The following is a 15,553-nucleotide window of genomic DNA, read 5'->3' as shown; positions in this document are numbered from 1 at the left end:
TGTGACGCTTATTTGACCTGAACGCGATGACAGTATGTTTCAGACGGTCTGACATTTTGTATCCTGTTTTCTATCACCAATTTGACCTTCGCCGGGCGGGGTTGAGACTCTCCTGTTTATAGAATACGGTGGGTCTCTTCGGGCTACGCCTTGTAACGAAACAGGCGCATCCACAGAGCGCAGTACCTGCGCAACCACATCGAAGAGTATAAAGTCGATCAAGCTTTTCACTGCCACCTGCATCCTTCGTTACATGGATAGAGTGTATTTAATAACAATAATAATAATATGATGATGATGATGAGAATGATAATACTAGTAATAGTAAAAGACAACAAAATTATTATAACATAAAGGAAAATATTGAAATAGATAGATGCTACCCATTGGTCGTAACTCAAAAATGATTTTAAATTATGATTAGTGTAAATCAAATTCTAAAAAATGTGGATATTATGAAGGAAAACATTGAAGTAGATAGATAGATAGATTTGTAAATACAATAAAATGTGACTAATATTCAACAACCAGTAGAGTTTTTATTATTGTTGTTTTTGTTGCTTTTGCAGTTATTATTATTAGTAGTAGTAGGAGTAGTAGGAGTAGTATTAGTAGTAGTAGAAGTAGTAGTAATAGTAGTAGTAGTATCGTCTCCCCCGCTCTTGCAGGGTGTGAACTATCTCGAACACGAACTCTTGGAGCAGATAATTCAGAGCTTCTCCCCAGAAGCATCAGACTCTGTTTGACACATCGAGGCGAACACTTAAACCAAAGAGGGACCAGGCAGCTCCAGAATGGCTGCGAAGTTTCACGAGATCAAGGCCGAGCTGCTGACCGGGGAAGTCTTGCATTTCTCCTCCCTGCAGGGCAAAGTTGTACTCATTGAGAATGTGGCGTCTCTCTGAGGAACAACCACCAGGGATTACACCCAGATGAACGAGCTCCACCAGCGCTACGCCGGCCAGGGGCTCGTTATCCTGGGAGTGCCCTGCAACCAGTTCGGCCACCAGGTGAGGACAAGTACATCTTAAATATATACTCTGTTATTGTTATTAACTTAATTCTCATTAATAAAAGGTTACCTTGATATCAAGTCAATTTATCGTATAAGATTAAAAATGTCCCGGAAGTAGCCCCATGCTTTCCTTCCTCCTCCCAGGTGGAGTTACTCAGGTTACCAAGGACCTTACAATAGAGAAGGTTTAAAGTGTTTTTTTCAGACCTAATCCATGTATAATAACAGTAATTAAAGTATAGGAATAATAAGAAAACTATTGATAAAAAAAAAACCTTTAATAAAAATATGTTACTGGTGATTAGCCAAGTAGCTTGTGCCAGAGCAAGTAGCCCCCTGAAAGTCACCAGCAATAATTTTAGCAACAAGTTATTCATCAACTTTGTCATAATGGCTCGACAAGTAATCCATTAATAGATACTGATGAATGAAGTCATTAGCTGCAGGCTTAAACAAGGACGTCTGACTGTCTACATATCGAGCCGCTTCTTCCTGTGGCACAAAAAAGCCAAATAAAGAGAAGAAGCTAACTGAGCTGTGTCCAACAAGTTTGATCCTGAAGTTCAACTGTTGGCTCACAATCACCTGACACAATAAGTCAATTGTGCACTTTAATGATCAGATGAGTCATCTGTGCTGCGGGCACAGATAATGTTGCGACATATGAATCAAGGAATCAGATTCATATGTCGCAACATTATCAAATGATTTGACTTGGTTTGTTGTCTCAGTGTATCTAACATGATCTTATGATCTGCCTCTGCAGGAGAACTGCAACAATGATGAAATCCTGCAGTCTCTGAAGTATATCCGCCCTGGAAACGGTTTCGAGCCCAAGTTTCAGCTCCTGCAGAAGGTGGATGTGAACGGGAAGGACGCTCATCCTCTGTTCGTGTTCCTGAAGGAGAAGCTCCCCTTCCCCACCGACGAGCCCACCGCCCTGTTAAACGACCCCAGACTCATCCTCTGGAGCCCGGTCTGCAGGAACGACGTGGCCTGGAACTTCGAGAAGTTCCTGATCGGGCCCGATGGGGTGCCGTTCAAGCGCTACAGCCGGAGGTTCCTCACCATCGACATCGAGGGGGACATCAAGAAGCTCCTCAGCCAGGCACACTAAAGAACCATCCTCCGACATATTGTTGAGCCACCCTGCAGCTTCTGTTTGCACCAGGCTTTCAGCACTTAGCAAGCACGTGTGATCACATCCGGAGAAACGTCTTTTTTCCCTCCATAGCTTCAGTAGATGGTTTGACACTTTTCTGCGTGACCACCTGTGCTCTCGTGTACCGATGTCTGTGTTCTGTTCTTTTACTTTATGAAGACATCCCCTGAAACCGCCTCGTTGTGAGGGGGGTGTCTGATGCAATGTAACAGGCTGAATGTCTCAGCTTCATTGAGTACGTGTAAAGCACGGATGTGGTTGTAAGTATTAAGAGAAGCAATAAATGTCCTTTTCTTAAATCCTCTCCCTGTCTTCAAATTACTTTGAGTAATATTATTATTAGATCTTTTAACTCAAACATGAATTTTGACATTAGTAAAAGCGACAATTTAAGTTTTTTAAATTCAAACTTAAGCAGCATCCTGGTATTGAAGTTGCTTTTATCTTATACGTTACTGAGCAAATGAAAAAAGTTGTGGGTGAAACATACAACCATGAGAGATATAGTAAATTATAGTTTTGCACACAGTGTGATTACTACCTGTGCTTTTCTCCTGACTCCACTTGACCACAGCTCTGCAGACAGTCAGCATAAATGCCACCTCATAATTAAAGCTGCACCAAAAAGATTTTGTCAGAGGCTTTTCATGACTAGCACTGAAATCAAGTCAGCTGTTATTTTACTTCCACCAAGGACATAAAGTTTTGTTAGTGTTTGCGAGTAGAATTATGCAAAAACTGCTCTCAACCTATAACCATGACATTTTGAGGGGCAGGGCCTGACCACAGGAAGAACCAGCAATGTTTGTACTTTCTATAGCAATGACCATGACCAACCAAACATAATCAGTAGGTGAATCTTTGTGCCAAATTTGAAATAATTCTCTTGAGCCGTTCCAAAAATAATATGTTCAACTGGCAAACACATTTTGTACTGTCATAATAGCCTCGACCTTTGTTCTGCAAATTCTTATCAGTTCATCTGCCACGCTGCAGCTTCTGTTTGCACCAGGCTCTCTGCACTTGGCAAGCATGTGTGATCAGATCCGGAGAAACACCCTTGTGCCGTCTTTTTTCCCCTCCATAGCTTCTGTAGATGGTTTGACACTTTTCTACGTGACCACCTGTGCTCTCTTGTATCGATGTCTGTGTTCTGTTCTTTTACTACATGAAGATATCCCCTGAAATGTCCGGCCACTAGCTGTCGGAGGCAGAGAGGTATGAAGCCATCCGAGATGTTTGGGGGAATGATATTTATGAGTGTGTGCAATTTGGTGCAAATACAAATAAAAACGAGGATTCGAAGTTTGAGCCTTGGCAGAAGTATGAGCTGAGTGTCATTCTAGTTTGTGTAAGTAAATATTACAAACAAAGCACCCTGTAGAGGCTTCCAGTCTTTATTGTACTTTGAATTCAAATAGCTCTGTTTAAAAACAAATACTGTAGATATCGGCAATAAGATAAATATGACGACAAGAATTTATACACCTATTTAAAAGTGTGATTATTTACATCTCTTCAGTTGTTTTTGAGTTTGAATTGCTGTCGCAATTTAAAAAAAAAAAGAAAGGACTAGCTGAACTTCTGTATACAACTAAGTATTTCGTCATATTACAGATAGGATGTAAAGCTTTATGGTCACAGGCATAAATGATTATCTTTACTTAGTCATCTGTGAACAATAGGACGATTGGCAAAGACCAACCAGCAAAGAGGGACTTTAAGAGGCCCTGTTATGCAACCAAGTCCAGATTTTCTGCCACACCACAAAAAATAGATCCAGAATAATTGGCCGAGTGAAAGTTGTTTCTATTATATACTCAGTTGACACAATCAAGACATTGGTGATGACTGTGCTGAGGGTGATCGGGACAAATTTGTTTTTAAAAAGACTAAAGATAAAACAAAGGGAGTGATTTTCTTATTACTTAAAAACAGCTGAGTATTGTGCTAAGATCAAGGAAGGACAAGAATTGGCTCATAAATGGTGGAAGGTACTGCCCCCATCGGATGACACGTGTGGACTGATCCTCCTGACCAGGAGCAAGTTCAAGTTTCATGAATTAAGCACCACTTTTATTCTAGTTTATTTCGCTTCACTCAGTGTGCTTTGAAAATATCAAACATAGCCATTTCAATACAGAGCTGCATTAATGTACAAGACTAATAAGGACAAGCCGTTGCAAGTGAGCTAGGGGTCCGATCAGGCAGCAATTCAACTTAAAATTTGCTTAAAAAGACACATTAAAATCATCTGGTAGTGTATGACAGACCATAACGCTTTGCTAAGGCCAAACCATACAATTCTGTCATCATGTCTAGTTACACCAGAAGCAGGTAGATAAAGTACTCATGGAGAATTCAAAGTGCCTCCTATTAAGTCAGGTTGCAGGAATCAAAAGGCCGCGTTTGCATTGTGATTACAAAAAGGAAATAAAAATTGTTAGCAGGGTAAAATTCCTCTCACAAGTTTAGGGTCCAAGAGACAGCAGGGCCCCATGCTGTGCGTCAAGAAAACGAAAAAAGGAAAAAATACAAAGATGGCCGATCAAGAAGCTCCTGCCACAAGACCCAGATCTTGAAAACCTTGAAATGAGACATCCCCTCTGTGGCTTTTTTTGATTGCAACACAGACCCAGCACACTGAGAGCACAACTACCGCAGCTAGTCTGCAGCTAGCAGGGTCCCCCTCAGTACTCCACACAGGTGCCGCAAGCTCACAGGAATTCTTTCAACAAGCACGCCTGATAATATTGTCCTGTGTGCACATCACACTTTTAGAGCTTGTGTTAACCTCAGCATAGTGAGATCGTCATATAATTCCAGGCACACTGCCAGTTATCCTGCTATTGTCTTAGAAGTTGGTACATTTTTATCATAAATAACTTGGAACACTTTGGTTGAAACAAGATGAGCATTTGGCTTTTCTTTTTTTTATATATTTCTGACTGTTGTAGAGGGCGACAGAAAAATTTGTTTATCTATGCATTTGAGGGAACTTCTAACATTCTGTTCATCCAGTGAGAAAATTCTATATCCATTTATAATCCTCTTAGTTCCAGACTAGTAAACTATGTTCAGAAATCAGCAGGCCACCCGCTGTGAGGAGGAAGTCTCTCGAGTCAATCGTCTTACAAGGCTGTTGGCTCTAGTTTGACAACATACAGGACAAAAATCAAATACAGGGAAGGTGGGGTTAATAACGTTAAGTCTGTGGAGTCCTCTGTCACTAAAGTAGCGTTGTGTGTCTGAGTCCAAGTGTCTGTATGCGTTTCAGTGCGTGTCCCTGTGAGTCAGGGCTCATCAATTTGTGTCCATGTGGTCTTCCGCGGCTTCGGGGGCTCCACCCAGCGAGGCCGAAGGTTGAGGTTTGGAAGTGGGTTCCTCGTCTCTGCGCTGATAGAAGAGCACGTAGGCTGCTTTTGTCTGCAAAAGTAGAACAAGGATAGGGTTACCTACAAAAACAGACACTCGACACCTCGGACAGAAAGCAAGGAAGGCCGATGACTTCGCTATCAAACATCAGTCATTGGATAAAACCTAAAAATTACTGTATCTCTCTGAGGGTATACAACTATAGGGCGCAGAGACAACACCCACCACAATCTGGTCCTCCGTGGCAGACGAGACGCTGCTGTCATCAAAGTAGTACCACTTTCCATCCACTTTATTCTTGCCGTATGCCGTGTCTGTCAGACAGAAGGAAGTCAGTGTTAACAAACAGCTATTCAAGCTATTGATTTTCCCAGGGAGGAAACAAACCTTATCAGACAAGTTCCTATGAATGGATTCAAGTCTGCATGCAACAATCAGGCACTTCATGTCTGAGAATTTAACAATGTTAGTTCATTCAGCGCCCATCTGTTGACATATTGTGTGTGTGTGTGTGTGTGTGTGTGTGTGTGTTTGGGACTGAACAAACCACAGTGGTACAAGAACTAGCATGTGCGATGGGAACCGTATTTTGGTGAAGAGTTAAATTGTTTTCACAAGTCAAAGTGTTATTGAATCATTCAAAAAATGACAAGAGATTTTAAGAAATCCACAGTGACTTACAGTGACCCCCTCCCATTCCTCCATAGTGGTTTGACACAGCAATGAGGTCATATATGTAAGGTCCGGCCTTAGGGTCACACACAAACTCTGACATGTTCAGATCCCTGACAAAGAAGGAAAAAAAACATTAATAACATTACAAAAAAATCTTAATCTCAGTATATTAAAAAAAACGGCAGATTAATAGATTCCTGATGAGCGAAACCTAAATGCAGGAAACAGGACTTGGCATTCCTTAGTCAGCATGAGTCGGCTTTTTTAAAACAAGTGTTGAATTACATTTTCTCTGCTTCCTGGTTTGTATTGGATCAAGTTCCTCAATGTTAGTCAATATGTGCCTGACGAAGAGCCACGAGTAACACACGTAGCTGTTAGCTGCCACATAATCCTAAAGCAACTTCTCCATTTTTGAAACAAAGAGGAATTTGTTCTGTCCGAACTGAAAATAAAACAGGTTAATGACTCAGAGTTTAAAAAGGTGTATTAGTTACACAACAGCAACAGATAAGGACGGCGAGAACACGGCTCAAATTGTTCTTTGGTGTGTGGTGTAACATCTGAGCCCGGAGTCCATTTAAAAAGGACAATAGTTCATAACCCATTGCTTTGGTTTAGTTTTTACGACTATAGCGCCCTCTTGTGTAAAAGTCAAACTGATACAATAGCGATTTTCAATTCCTTTCGAACTCATTGTCAAAACAAAATGTTAATTTGTTGGGAAAGTTTTTAAATCACACAAACAGCATTTATATATTTTCCTGTTCCACCATTACACCAGACTGTTTAATTGGTGCTATAAGGCAGAATTTCATGAGGATTTCTTTTTCACTTTCCTTGACTATGATTTTTTTATATAATTGTCAAATTTGTTATGAAGTAGAATATTTGTAATTGTCTTTTGTAAAAAACCCTGGCTGCCAATAAGATGCAGAATGAAAAGTAAATAATTTAGGTCATCATAGCACTTAGAAAAGTCATGAGTAGGATTGTTGAGTCTTGTTCTACAAAACTTATGACGCTAGGTGAAATATCAATTATGTAAATATCGAAACATATTCGCACAAACACACATATATATAACCATTCGATCATTTGTTTCTGATTGTTTCTGAAGCTGGTGATTGGATTGCAAGAGTTGCGTAGTGTCAATGCCACATGTTTCAAGTCCCTCGATTACATGGTAAATAAGAAATCCTGTTGTCATACCTAATGGGGAAGTCCACCACTGTGTCCAGCTTATCCCGCCAACACCGGTTGTAGGAGAAACGCTTTAGGTGAACAACCAGAATCTGAGGCAGCGACCACAGGTCAAACTTTTTTGTGGCCTGCTGATGCTTCTTACATGTGGGACAATACCTGCATGAGAAAGGGTGATTTTAAATATGCTGGCAATGCTGGTTAGAATAATCCCGGGTTGAACCTGAATATAAAGTAGTGTTAGTTGTGAATCATTACCATGGATCATGTTCTCCGAGTGTCTCCATGGTTGTGAAGAGCTCGATGCACTCCCTCAGAGCCACGGTGGCTTTCTTTTTCTGGGGCTGAAGCATGCTCTCGTGCTTCTCGTAGGCCTGCACACAATATTTACACAAACGTAAATAGACTGCGTGTTCTCTCACATGACTGAGTGATGAATTTCAACCAACTGACCTCTGCTTCCTGTTCATCGTAACACAGTTTCTTTGACTCTGTGTCCCAGTCGATCGCCACCGTGGAATGTGCTGCAGAGAGAGGAGGGAGGAGCTGTGTCAACACAAAGTGGCTTGAAATTAACATTTTAAATGCAATAAATCAAATGATTTAACACTCACGATTGAGTTTGAGGACATTGCCATCGCAAGGCAGCGGGCTGATGTTGGCGGTTCCGTAAGAGTTGACTATGCTGAAAGTGAAGAGCTTGGCTGGTGAAGTGCACAGCTTGGCTGCATCTCCTTTAGACCCGTTTTCCAGGTCAGAGGTCTCCTCTTCCTCCTCTTCAGACTGGCCATTCTCCGGCTCTGGGCTCACCTGGTGGTCCATGGCCTCCTCCTCAGCTAGACAGACAAACATGAAATCTCATCATCTGCAAAACTCTTTTCAAGGCAGACTTTTTCAGTATTCTTGGTTAAAATCAATAGCAACTTTTTTAAGTAGAATGGCTAACATCAATATTTGGAATAATCTGGTAACAGATAACGTTAGCTGCTTACCATCATACAGCCCATTAGTCTCGTTGCAGTTCCCTGAGTGGTTGCTGCCGTTGCTAGAGCTGGCACTGCAAGAGGCTCCGTCCGACAGGGGGCTGCCACACCCGCCCAGGCCGGCATTGAGACCAGACGATGTAGAACATTCCGCAGCCTGACTGCTGCTGGAGCAGGTGGCTGAGGCGGAGGCCCTGCTTTCAGTACTGGGGCTCTGGGACCGTTTTACATAGCGCCTGCAGGGTTGGAGGAACCAGTGAAGATAAATTACAGGACAGCAGTCTTAAGCAAATATGGGGAAAAACTTGCTTGCCATGTATCTGTGAGAAAGTTCCTTTGGTGCTCTTGTCATGTCAATTTCAGCTTTGAATTGTTTTTTTTTCCTGTGATTACATCACCGCATTTATCTGAATATGGCTACAAAAACGACCAAAAAAATGACTATACTGATTATATCTGCCTTTGCTCTGATCCCTGCCATTTCGTTTCAAACTCATCTCACCACACTGGCTCTACACAGACTGTCACTGCACTGTAATGTAGTTTAATTCCTTATTATCTTCAAACTTGGTTCTTACCCAATTCTCTCTAGGATCTTGTCATATAGCACATCTGCTATGAGGTTGTGTCTGGGCACGGTGATGAGTAAAGGCTGGCCAAACAGCATGGTGCTTGTGGAGCTTCCAGCATGCTTAGTGTGGTGCTCCCTGAAATATACAGGCAGGTTCATCCTCTCACTGTTCTCCTCCTGTACCTCATACCTGCAGAGAACATAAACATGTACATTACACACACACATAGAACAGTGACTTCAGACTACTCATGTTTTCATTGACAGCAGGACTTACACAAAGATGTCATCCTTTTCCATGATCTGGTTGAGGCCATCATCCCGTCGATAGATTTTATGGAACCTGTGATTGTAAACATCCGCCACCACCATCTAAAAAGAAAAGTGAATTGTAAAGTTTTCAAGCCAAATAAATAAAGCTGAAAGTATAAAGACCATTTGACTTTTTTTCTGGTGGTACAAAACAATAAACTTCTCACATTTTCTGAAGGGATGCCGCAAAGTTTGGACAAGGCGCTGCACAGGTCTGTCACTGTACCCAGTTTGGGCACCACCACTCGATACTGTTAAACAAAAACAACAACATTTTCTTAGTCATAAAGGCTTGAATTTTTAGTCATCCAAGAACTAGAAGTTACAAATTCTGTTCTTAGTTGGTATTAATTACTAATCAAGTCTGTTTGACTCACCTGCGTGGGTTGAGACTGAGGATCTGATCGCACCAGGAAAACCTCCATGGTGCGGTCCTTCTTCATCGGCAGAGGCAGTGTGAGGTAGCAGAATGGGTCGAAGGTGACGGACACCTTGGAGCACTCTGGGCACACCAAAGTAGATTTGAAGAGGCCATGGAAAATATCAACAATGATGGAGTCATTGCGTAAACGGTGGTTTGTCCAGGCTTCCTTGGCAACGATCTGTAATTATACAGCCAGAGGAGAAAAGATTTCAACACACGCTTTTCACAAACAGAATACAAGATGAGTAAAGCATTCAACTGGATAATGTAAAATAGCCATTTACTTTTTAGTTTTTCTGTTATGATAAACATTGTTTGTCTCCATAATGTGGAATTTCAAAAGACATTTTTTTATGGCAGGTCTAGCTGTCAGAAGCTGGCAGTCCATTTTTTTAATTTATAACTCCAAACACAGCAAAACCAGGTGTGCTGTGCATATTGATATTTGCATGGTATCATATTCCATCTTCGGAGTGGTTTTTAGACAGAATGCCCCTGAAAAAGTATACCCTATGTACTGTACCTCATCTTGACGGCCCTCTGCATCCTTCACGGCCAGATAAGGCTTCTTTTTGACACGGTTCAGATCTTCGTGGAGCCCGTCTAACAGGAAGGCCAACAGCTCCTGTGAGTCCTGCTGCTGGTAGCCTGAAAACTGGGGGGCGAAGCGACCGACCTGGGTCTGGAAATAAAAAAAAGTTGGTTTTGTCACCTGTCTGCATCTTCCAGATTTTTACTTGATAATGTTAAATTTACATCCACTTAAAAAAAGGTTTATGTCACATCACTTACTTTGAAGGTACGTGGGGCCACGTAGCTGCTGCGACTCATCCACATCTGCTTTACTAGATCAGCGTAGGCCTCAGCTATCTCGCCCCTCATTCCCAGAGGATTCTCTCGGTTAATCTCTGCCTCATACTGGTCGTTGAGGAAGTACTCCGTGAGTGGGGATGCGTTGCTCAGGCACTGCAGGAATAGGAGAAAAAATATTTACATATAAGCTTAATACTATGAAATATTACTGTCTATCTCAGAATGGAGTTTATGACTGAAGCATTTTTTTTACCTGGAGGGCAGAGTTCATGAAGCATGTGTTGCCCAAATTACTGAGACCACACAGTCCGGGCTGTGACTGGGACTCTCTGTAGTTGTAGGAGGAGCTGTAGGAATTGTAGCTGCCCAATCTGTTGGAGGAGCAGAACGGTTAGAGTCAGTGATGTGATGAAGCACTGATTACAGGCAGTCAAATCTGGTATATATCAGATTAAATCATACATATGGAGTTTCCCCAGTGTTTCACATTCATACCCTCGCCTATGGCAGACTACGACAGCCATGATAAGGTTTTTGCCACTAAAGTTTTACACGTCTCAGAACTATTTTTAAGTTAATATTTTGTCCTGTTGCTTCATTCTTGACAGTTTTACTTATTACCTAACCAAAAGAGGTCTCTATAAAATAATTCCATCATATTTATCATCTTTTTATTTTCTATGTAATATCAAACTGTCTATAGCATGCACAAATACACACACACAAAAAACTTGTGAAATTCATTTTCCTTAGACTGCAGTTCAAATTGGATGGTTAAAAGGATATTTGAAGCGAGGTGGCTGGATTGAAACTTTAAAGCCTGTCATTTCAAAATGTCAACATTTGCTTCAATTCCTTAAGTCACTTGTGCAATTAAATCTTATTTCCCAACAGAATTGTATGTCTTGTATCTGGATACACTATTAACGTGGCAAACCTTATGCTAACAAATCTTTACCTGTACAGAGTTTACAGACTACGACGCCTGAGAAGTAGAATAAAGTGTGGTATTGGATGAAGATATGACAAAATAAATGTGAACTCTTAATACACCCTTCTCAGATTCAATAACGTAACAGTCTATTAATTCGTCCACAACCCCACTTAAGCTCGGAGTAGAACTTCACCAAGCACAAATGCCAGCACCTTTAGTGCTTTTCAGTCTTATCCTATAAAGGGCCTATGCTGCTACAATTCAGTAACAATGTGTTCTTTCAGTACATGTTCCTCACTGTGCAATAAGATTAAAACTATGCTGATACAGCACCAATTGTATCACATACCAGTCTGCTTTCAAACGGTTGCACACATGCACTTGTTTTCTAGGCAACACAAAATGTGACAGCAAACAAAACAAGCACTAAACTAAATGAATTTGCTACAGAAAGCTGATAATGATAAAACTACAAACAAACAAAAAGAGTAACTAATGAGATAAAGACAAATTATATTATGAATAGTTTCAGCAAAGATTACATTATACAATGAAAGTCTGTTGGGGCTCAACCAGGCTGAATGTTTAAACTCCACACAACTGCATGAGACAATACACGAGGACAAACAAACGTTGACATGAGGGAATACAACTCTTGCCTGTTGCCAGATGAGGTGCTGTTATTGAGCGTATATTCAGGGCTACAGCTGCTGTCTCCATTGGCTACTGTTGACGAGATACTGGCCGATGAGTTCGAGGAGAGTTTTGGGGAGGTAGTAAAGTTCCTAGATGGGGTTGTACTGGATCTGGTGAGGAGAAGTACGTTTCACAACAGAACTTCTCAACACATTTTAAACAGTGTAAATGTGAATGTAATGTACAGCATCTCTTTAACTGAATGAAAAGACAAAAATTACAAGGTAAGGGCTTACTTGGGATGGGAGGCTTGTCTGGGCCACGTGCCATCTTCATTCTTACGCTCAATCACAAGCACCTGTGGGAACACAACTTAGTAAGAGCCAAGCTGGCACAACTGACCTTCAAATGCAACTGCATACCAGGCTTGAAATGAATACTGTGCCAGTAAACTTCGGTTCCTGGCTTCATTACTAGAACAAAGGTATTGCTTAAACAGGAACATGAATGTACTCCGATTCAATAATAGTCAACAGTAGTAGTTATTAGCTTCCTTTTGTGTGGCCTCTTTACTCTACCTATTCTTCTCTATTTATAAACTAAGACCTTACAGGAAGTGAGCAGGTATGATTTAGGAACTACTCTGTTACACACAAAGCAGGACATATCTGTCACCAAGCCCGCCCCTAATTTATGTAAGGGGTTTAACACAACATTTACAGCACTATACACTATTCCATTATTCTTCAAATACACCACCTTAAACTTCGGTCACAAGAATTACCATTCACTTGAAACATAATCTATCCACTTGTATATGCATTTCATCACATGAGTCTAATGCACTGTAATGCATTAGACTCCTGTTATTTTGTACTATGTCTGCATATGAATTATGTATGCACATCGAGTACCCGTATGCTACTGGGCTGTGGTGCTCTTTCAAAGAAATGAGGCAGAAAGAAAGTCTATCAGGGATCTGATGTTGATTTGAATAATAGAGCTCTACAGTACCTGCCCCTGGAAGAGACCAGCGTCCTGTACAGTGCTGTCTGGCTTGTTCAGCTGCTCATAGGTGTTGCTCATGTATTTGTTCCAGAGTCGTGTCTCCTTCTCTGAGGGGATATGGAACAGCATCCTCATCTCCTTCTCTATAGTATCTGAGAAGAGGGGATTTGGAAGACTCTGCTTATTATCTTACCTTCACAACTTTGAAACAAACAATGTTAATGACTGAAAGTGTAACGGATCTCCAGCGTGTCGGCAGCCATCTTTTTGGTTATATTTAAAAGCAAAATCATGTAGACGCTCACCTATAGTATCAGCTTTACTGAAATGGCGTGTGACCAGATTGTCCATGTTGTCATTCTCACACAGATTCAGCTCCAACAGATAGACCTCCACCTTACAGTGCTTGACAAACATGCCATGCTCAACCACCTTGAAAATAAAAAAGGACATTTAGGAGCACCATCCATAAGTGATTGCTGAAATAAAACCATCTTCAGTAGCCTTACCTTCCTGGCGATGGGTCTCTGACACTCAAGGCAGGCGTACCAGCCAACAAGCTTATTCCATGCCTCAGTGGGTACAAGGACATAGTCCAGCTCATCTATAAGGTGCTCTTTCAGGGCCTGAGTCTCCTGGTCTTTAAGGGAAAAAGATACACAATGATGACAACCGACTGAACAAACAGTTCTTTTAATCTCTTGGTGTGATTTGAAGTTAAAAAAATTAACTTCAAAGATTCTTTAAAATTGACAGTTTTACCTGAAAACAGCCCAGAGTTATCAATTGGTCCTGGATAGAGGCTTCGCTCGCCAACATTGTACATGTCCCAGCTGTCAAATCCCACATACTTCTTCCATTGTTTGAACCACCGGCTGTCTATGAGATACCTAAAACAATCAAGCAGGTAACCATGAATGAGAGACATATCACACTTTGATAATTTACCTTGACTATTTGGTCATCTGGTAATTGTAGGATATATATAGCAGGGACAAAAAAAGGTCAAAGGAGGATAAAAATGCAGGAGGCTTGGAGAGACTGCACTCAGGCTTGTACCAACCCGGGACATTATGCAACAGCAAATTGCCTTGGCATTTGCAGATATAGTAACTGCGAGCTAGTTTGACTTAATCTCATCACAAGGGCGAATCTCCTTTAGTTAATAGGCTTGCTAGCAAGTATTTACATAGTGAGATGTTGTGTCAGAATGTATGTAACATCCACAAATGAGACATGTCTCAGTCACAGTAATGATCTTCACCATTTGACCTGAGGTTGATTCATCCAAGCTATCCAACAGTGTCAGTGGTGCCAGCATGAATACCAGAGGCTGGCATTTCATTTAATTTAACACCATCTATAAACAGTATTCACTAAATTCTCTATAAATTTAAACATGTTAGCTGGATAGATTTTAGCCTTGTTGACAGATCCAACCGCTTTGGCCGCGTCTTCCTCTGATGCCTGCTTTTATCAACAAAGCCAAGTGAAATGTTAATTATTAATCATACTTTTCTCTCATGTAATATAGATTTGCTGAGATGAAGTCTCTGGGATATGTCTGGCTGCATTGTGTCCGGGCCTACATGTTTTTTTTAAACTTAATTCATATTGGCTAACATGTCGAAATACTTCAACTATCATATCACTGCAGGCAAATTAAGCCGTGCCATAATATCCCTGTCATCCAGCTCAGTTTCTGCTAACTAACCTAGCTACGAGACGGTCTGACCAGCAGGAGAGTCCACCACCTGGATCCAGGGCCTATCTTACCAGCCGACTTGCCCCACATCAACTCACGTCAGCTAACTTGTCACAAAACAGGAATTAACGTTAAGTAGATGAGCTAGTTAGTTAGCCTTGTTAGTTTGGTTGTTAGAGACCGATGCTAATAGCCGCTACCACAGGCACCGGTCTTAGCAGATAAATTACAAAGCCGGATTAGAACTGGTGAAGTTAGCAACTAGCATGCTAACTTGTTAAACATTAGCTGCCCAAAATATCACCATCCCAGCAGCTTCCGTTGTCAGAATTAAGTGTCGTTAGCCTACCAGCTTTAGCATGCTAGCATTTCCTGTTCATCCCCGGGCTAACGTGAGCTAGCTGACGCCGCCTGAAAACACCCAGGAAACGTCTTCTGGTGCGGGTTCTTACCACTCGTCGCCCTTTCGGAGAGTCGTTTTCAGTAGGGAGCCAATGGTCTGTTTCTGGCTTTCTGTTGACGGGGTTGGCATTTGAGCGGCTACCGGCTCCGAGTCCGAGTCTGCCGCGCCGCCCGACTCGGGTCCGCCTCCCTCGGCCATCATGCAGCGAATGTGCCGGTATCGTGAGCGCGCGCAGGCAGAGAAGCAGTCGGGCGAGCTTCAAAGCGGCGCTGTTCACGGGAAGCGTCCTTCTTCTACGGTCAATACACGGTCGACCAGAGCCCCTAATGCACTC

The 15,553-nt window shown here is 41.7% G+C and overlaps 2 protein-coding genes across 2 annotated transcripts; one reads left to right on the top strand and one right to left on the bottom strand.

Moving 5' to 3' along the window:
- Positions 1 to 719: 719 nt before the first annotated feature.
- On the top strand, positions 720 to 2,481 carry LOC133966195 (glutathione peroxidase 1-like). The gene is made up of 2 exons (XM_062401000.1): positions 720 to 1,010; positions 1,782 to 2,481. The coding sequence occupies exons 1-2, from the start codon at positions 795 to 797 to the stop codon at positions 2,130 to 2,132; spliced, it is 567 nt and encodes a 188-aa protein (XP_062256984.1). The 5' UTR covers positions 720 to 794; the 3' UTR covers positions 2,133 to 2,481.
- Positions 2,482 to 3,558: 1,077 nt separating this feature from the next.
- On the bottom strand, positions 3,559 to 15,486 carry usp4 (ubiquitin specific peptidase 4 (proto-oncogene)). The gene is made up of 22 exons (XM_062400988.1): positions 15,269 to 15,486; positions 13,874 to 14,001; positions 13,621 to 13,751; positions 13,417 to 13,543; positions 13,118 to 13,263; positions 12,400 to 12,461; positions 12,127 to 12,273; positions 10,787 to 10,904; positions 10,513 to 10,686; positions 10,244 to 10,402; positions 9,674 to 9,898; positions 9,464 to 9,547; positions 9,262 to 9,356; positions 8,992 to 9,174; positions 8,423 to 8,649; positions 8,045 to 8,266; positions 7,884 to 7,954; positions 7,689 to 7,804; positions 7,440 to 7,589; positions 6,234 to 6,337; positions 5,778 to 5,866; positions 3,559 to 5,603 (listed from the first exon to the last, which is right to left on the bottom strand). Exons 1-22 carry the CDS (start codon positions 15,418 to 15,420, stop codon positions 5,481 to 5,483), a joined length of 3,033 nt encoding a protein of 1,010 aa, XP_062256972.1. The 5' UTR covers positions 15,421 to 15,486; the 3' UTR covers positions 3,559 to 5,480.
- Positions 15,487 to 15,553: the final 67 nt, after the last annotated feature.

Source organism: Platichthys flesus, chromosome 2, assembly GCF_949316205.1.
Source record: "Platichthys flesus chromosome 2, fPlaFle2.1, whole genome shotgun sequence".
NCBI lineage: Eukaryota > Metazoa > Chordata > Actinopteri > Pleuronectiformes > Pleuronectidae > Platichthys > Platichthys flesus.
The sequence above is the reverse complement of the archived record's forward strand: the minus strand, read 5'-3'. Positions and strand labels throughout refer to the sequence as shown.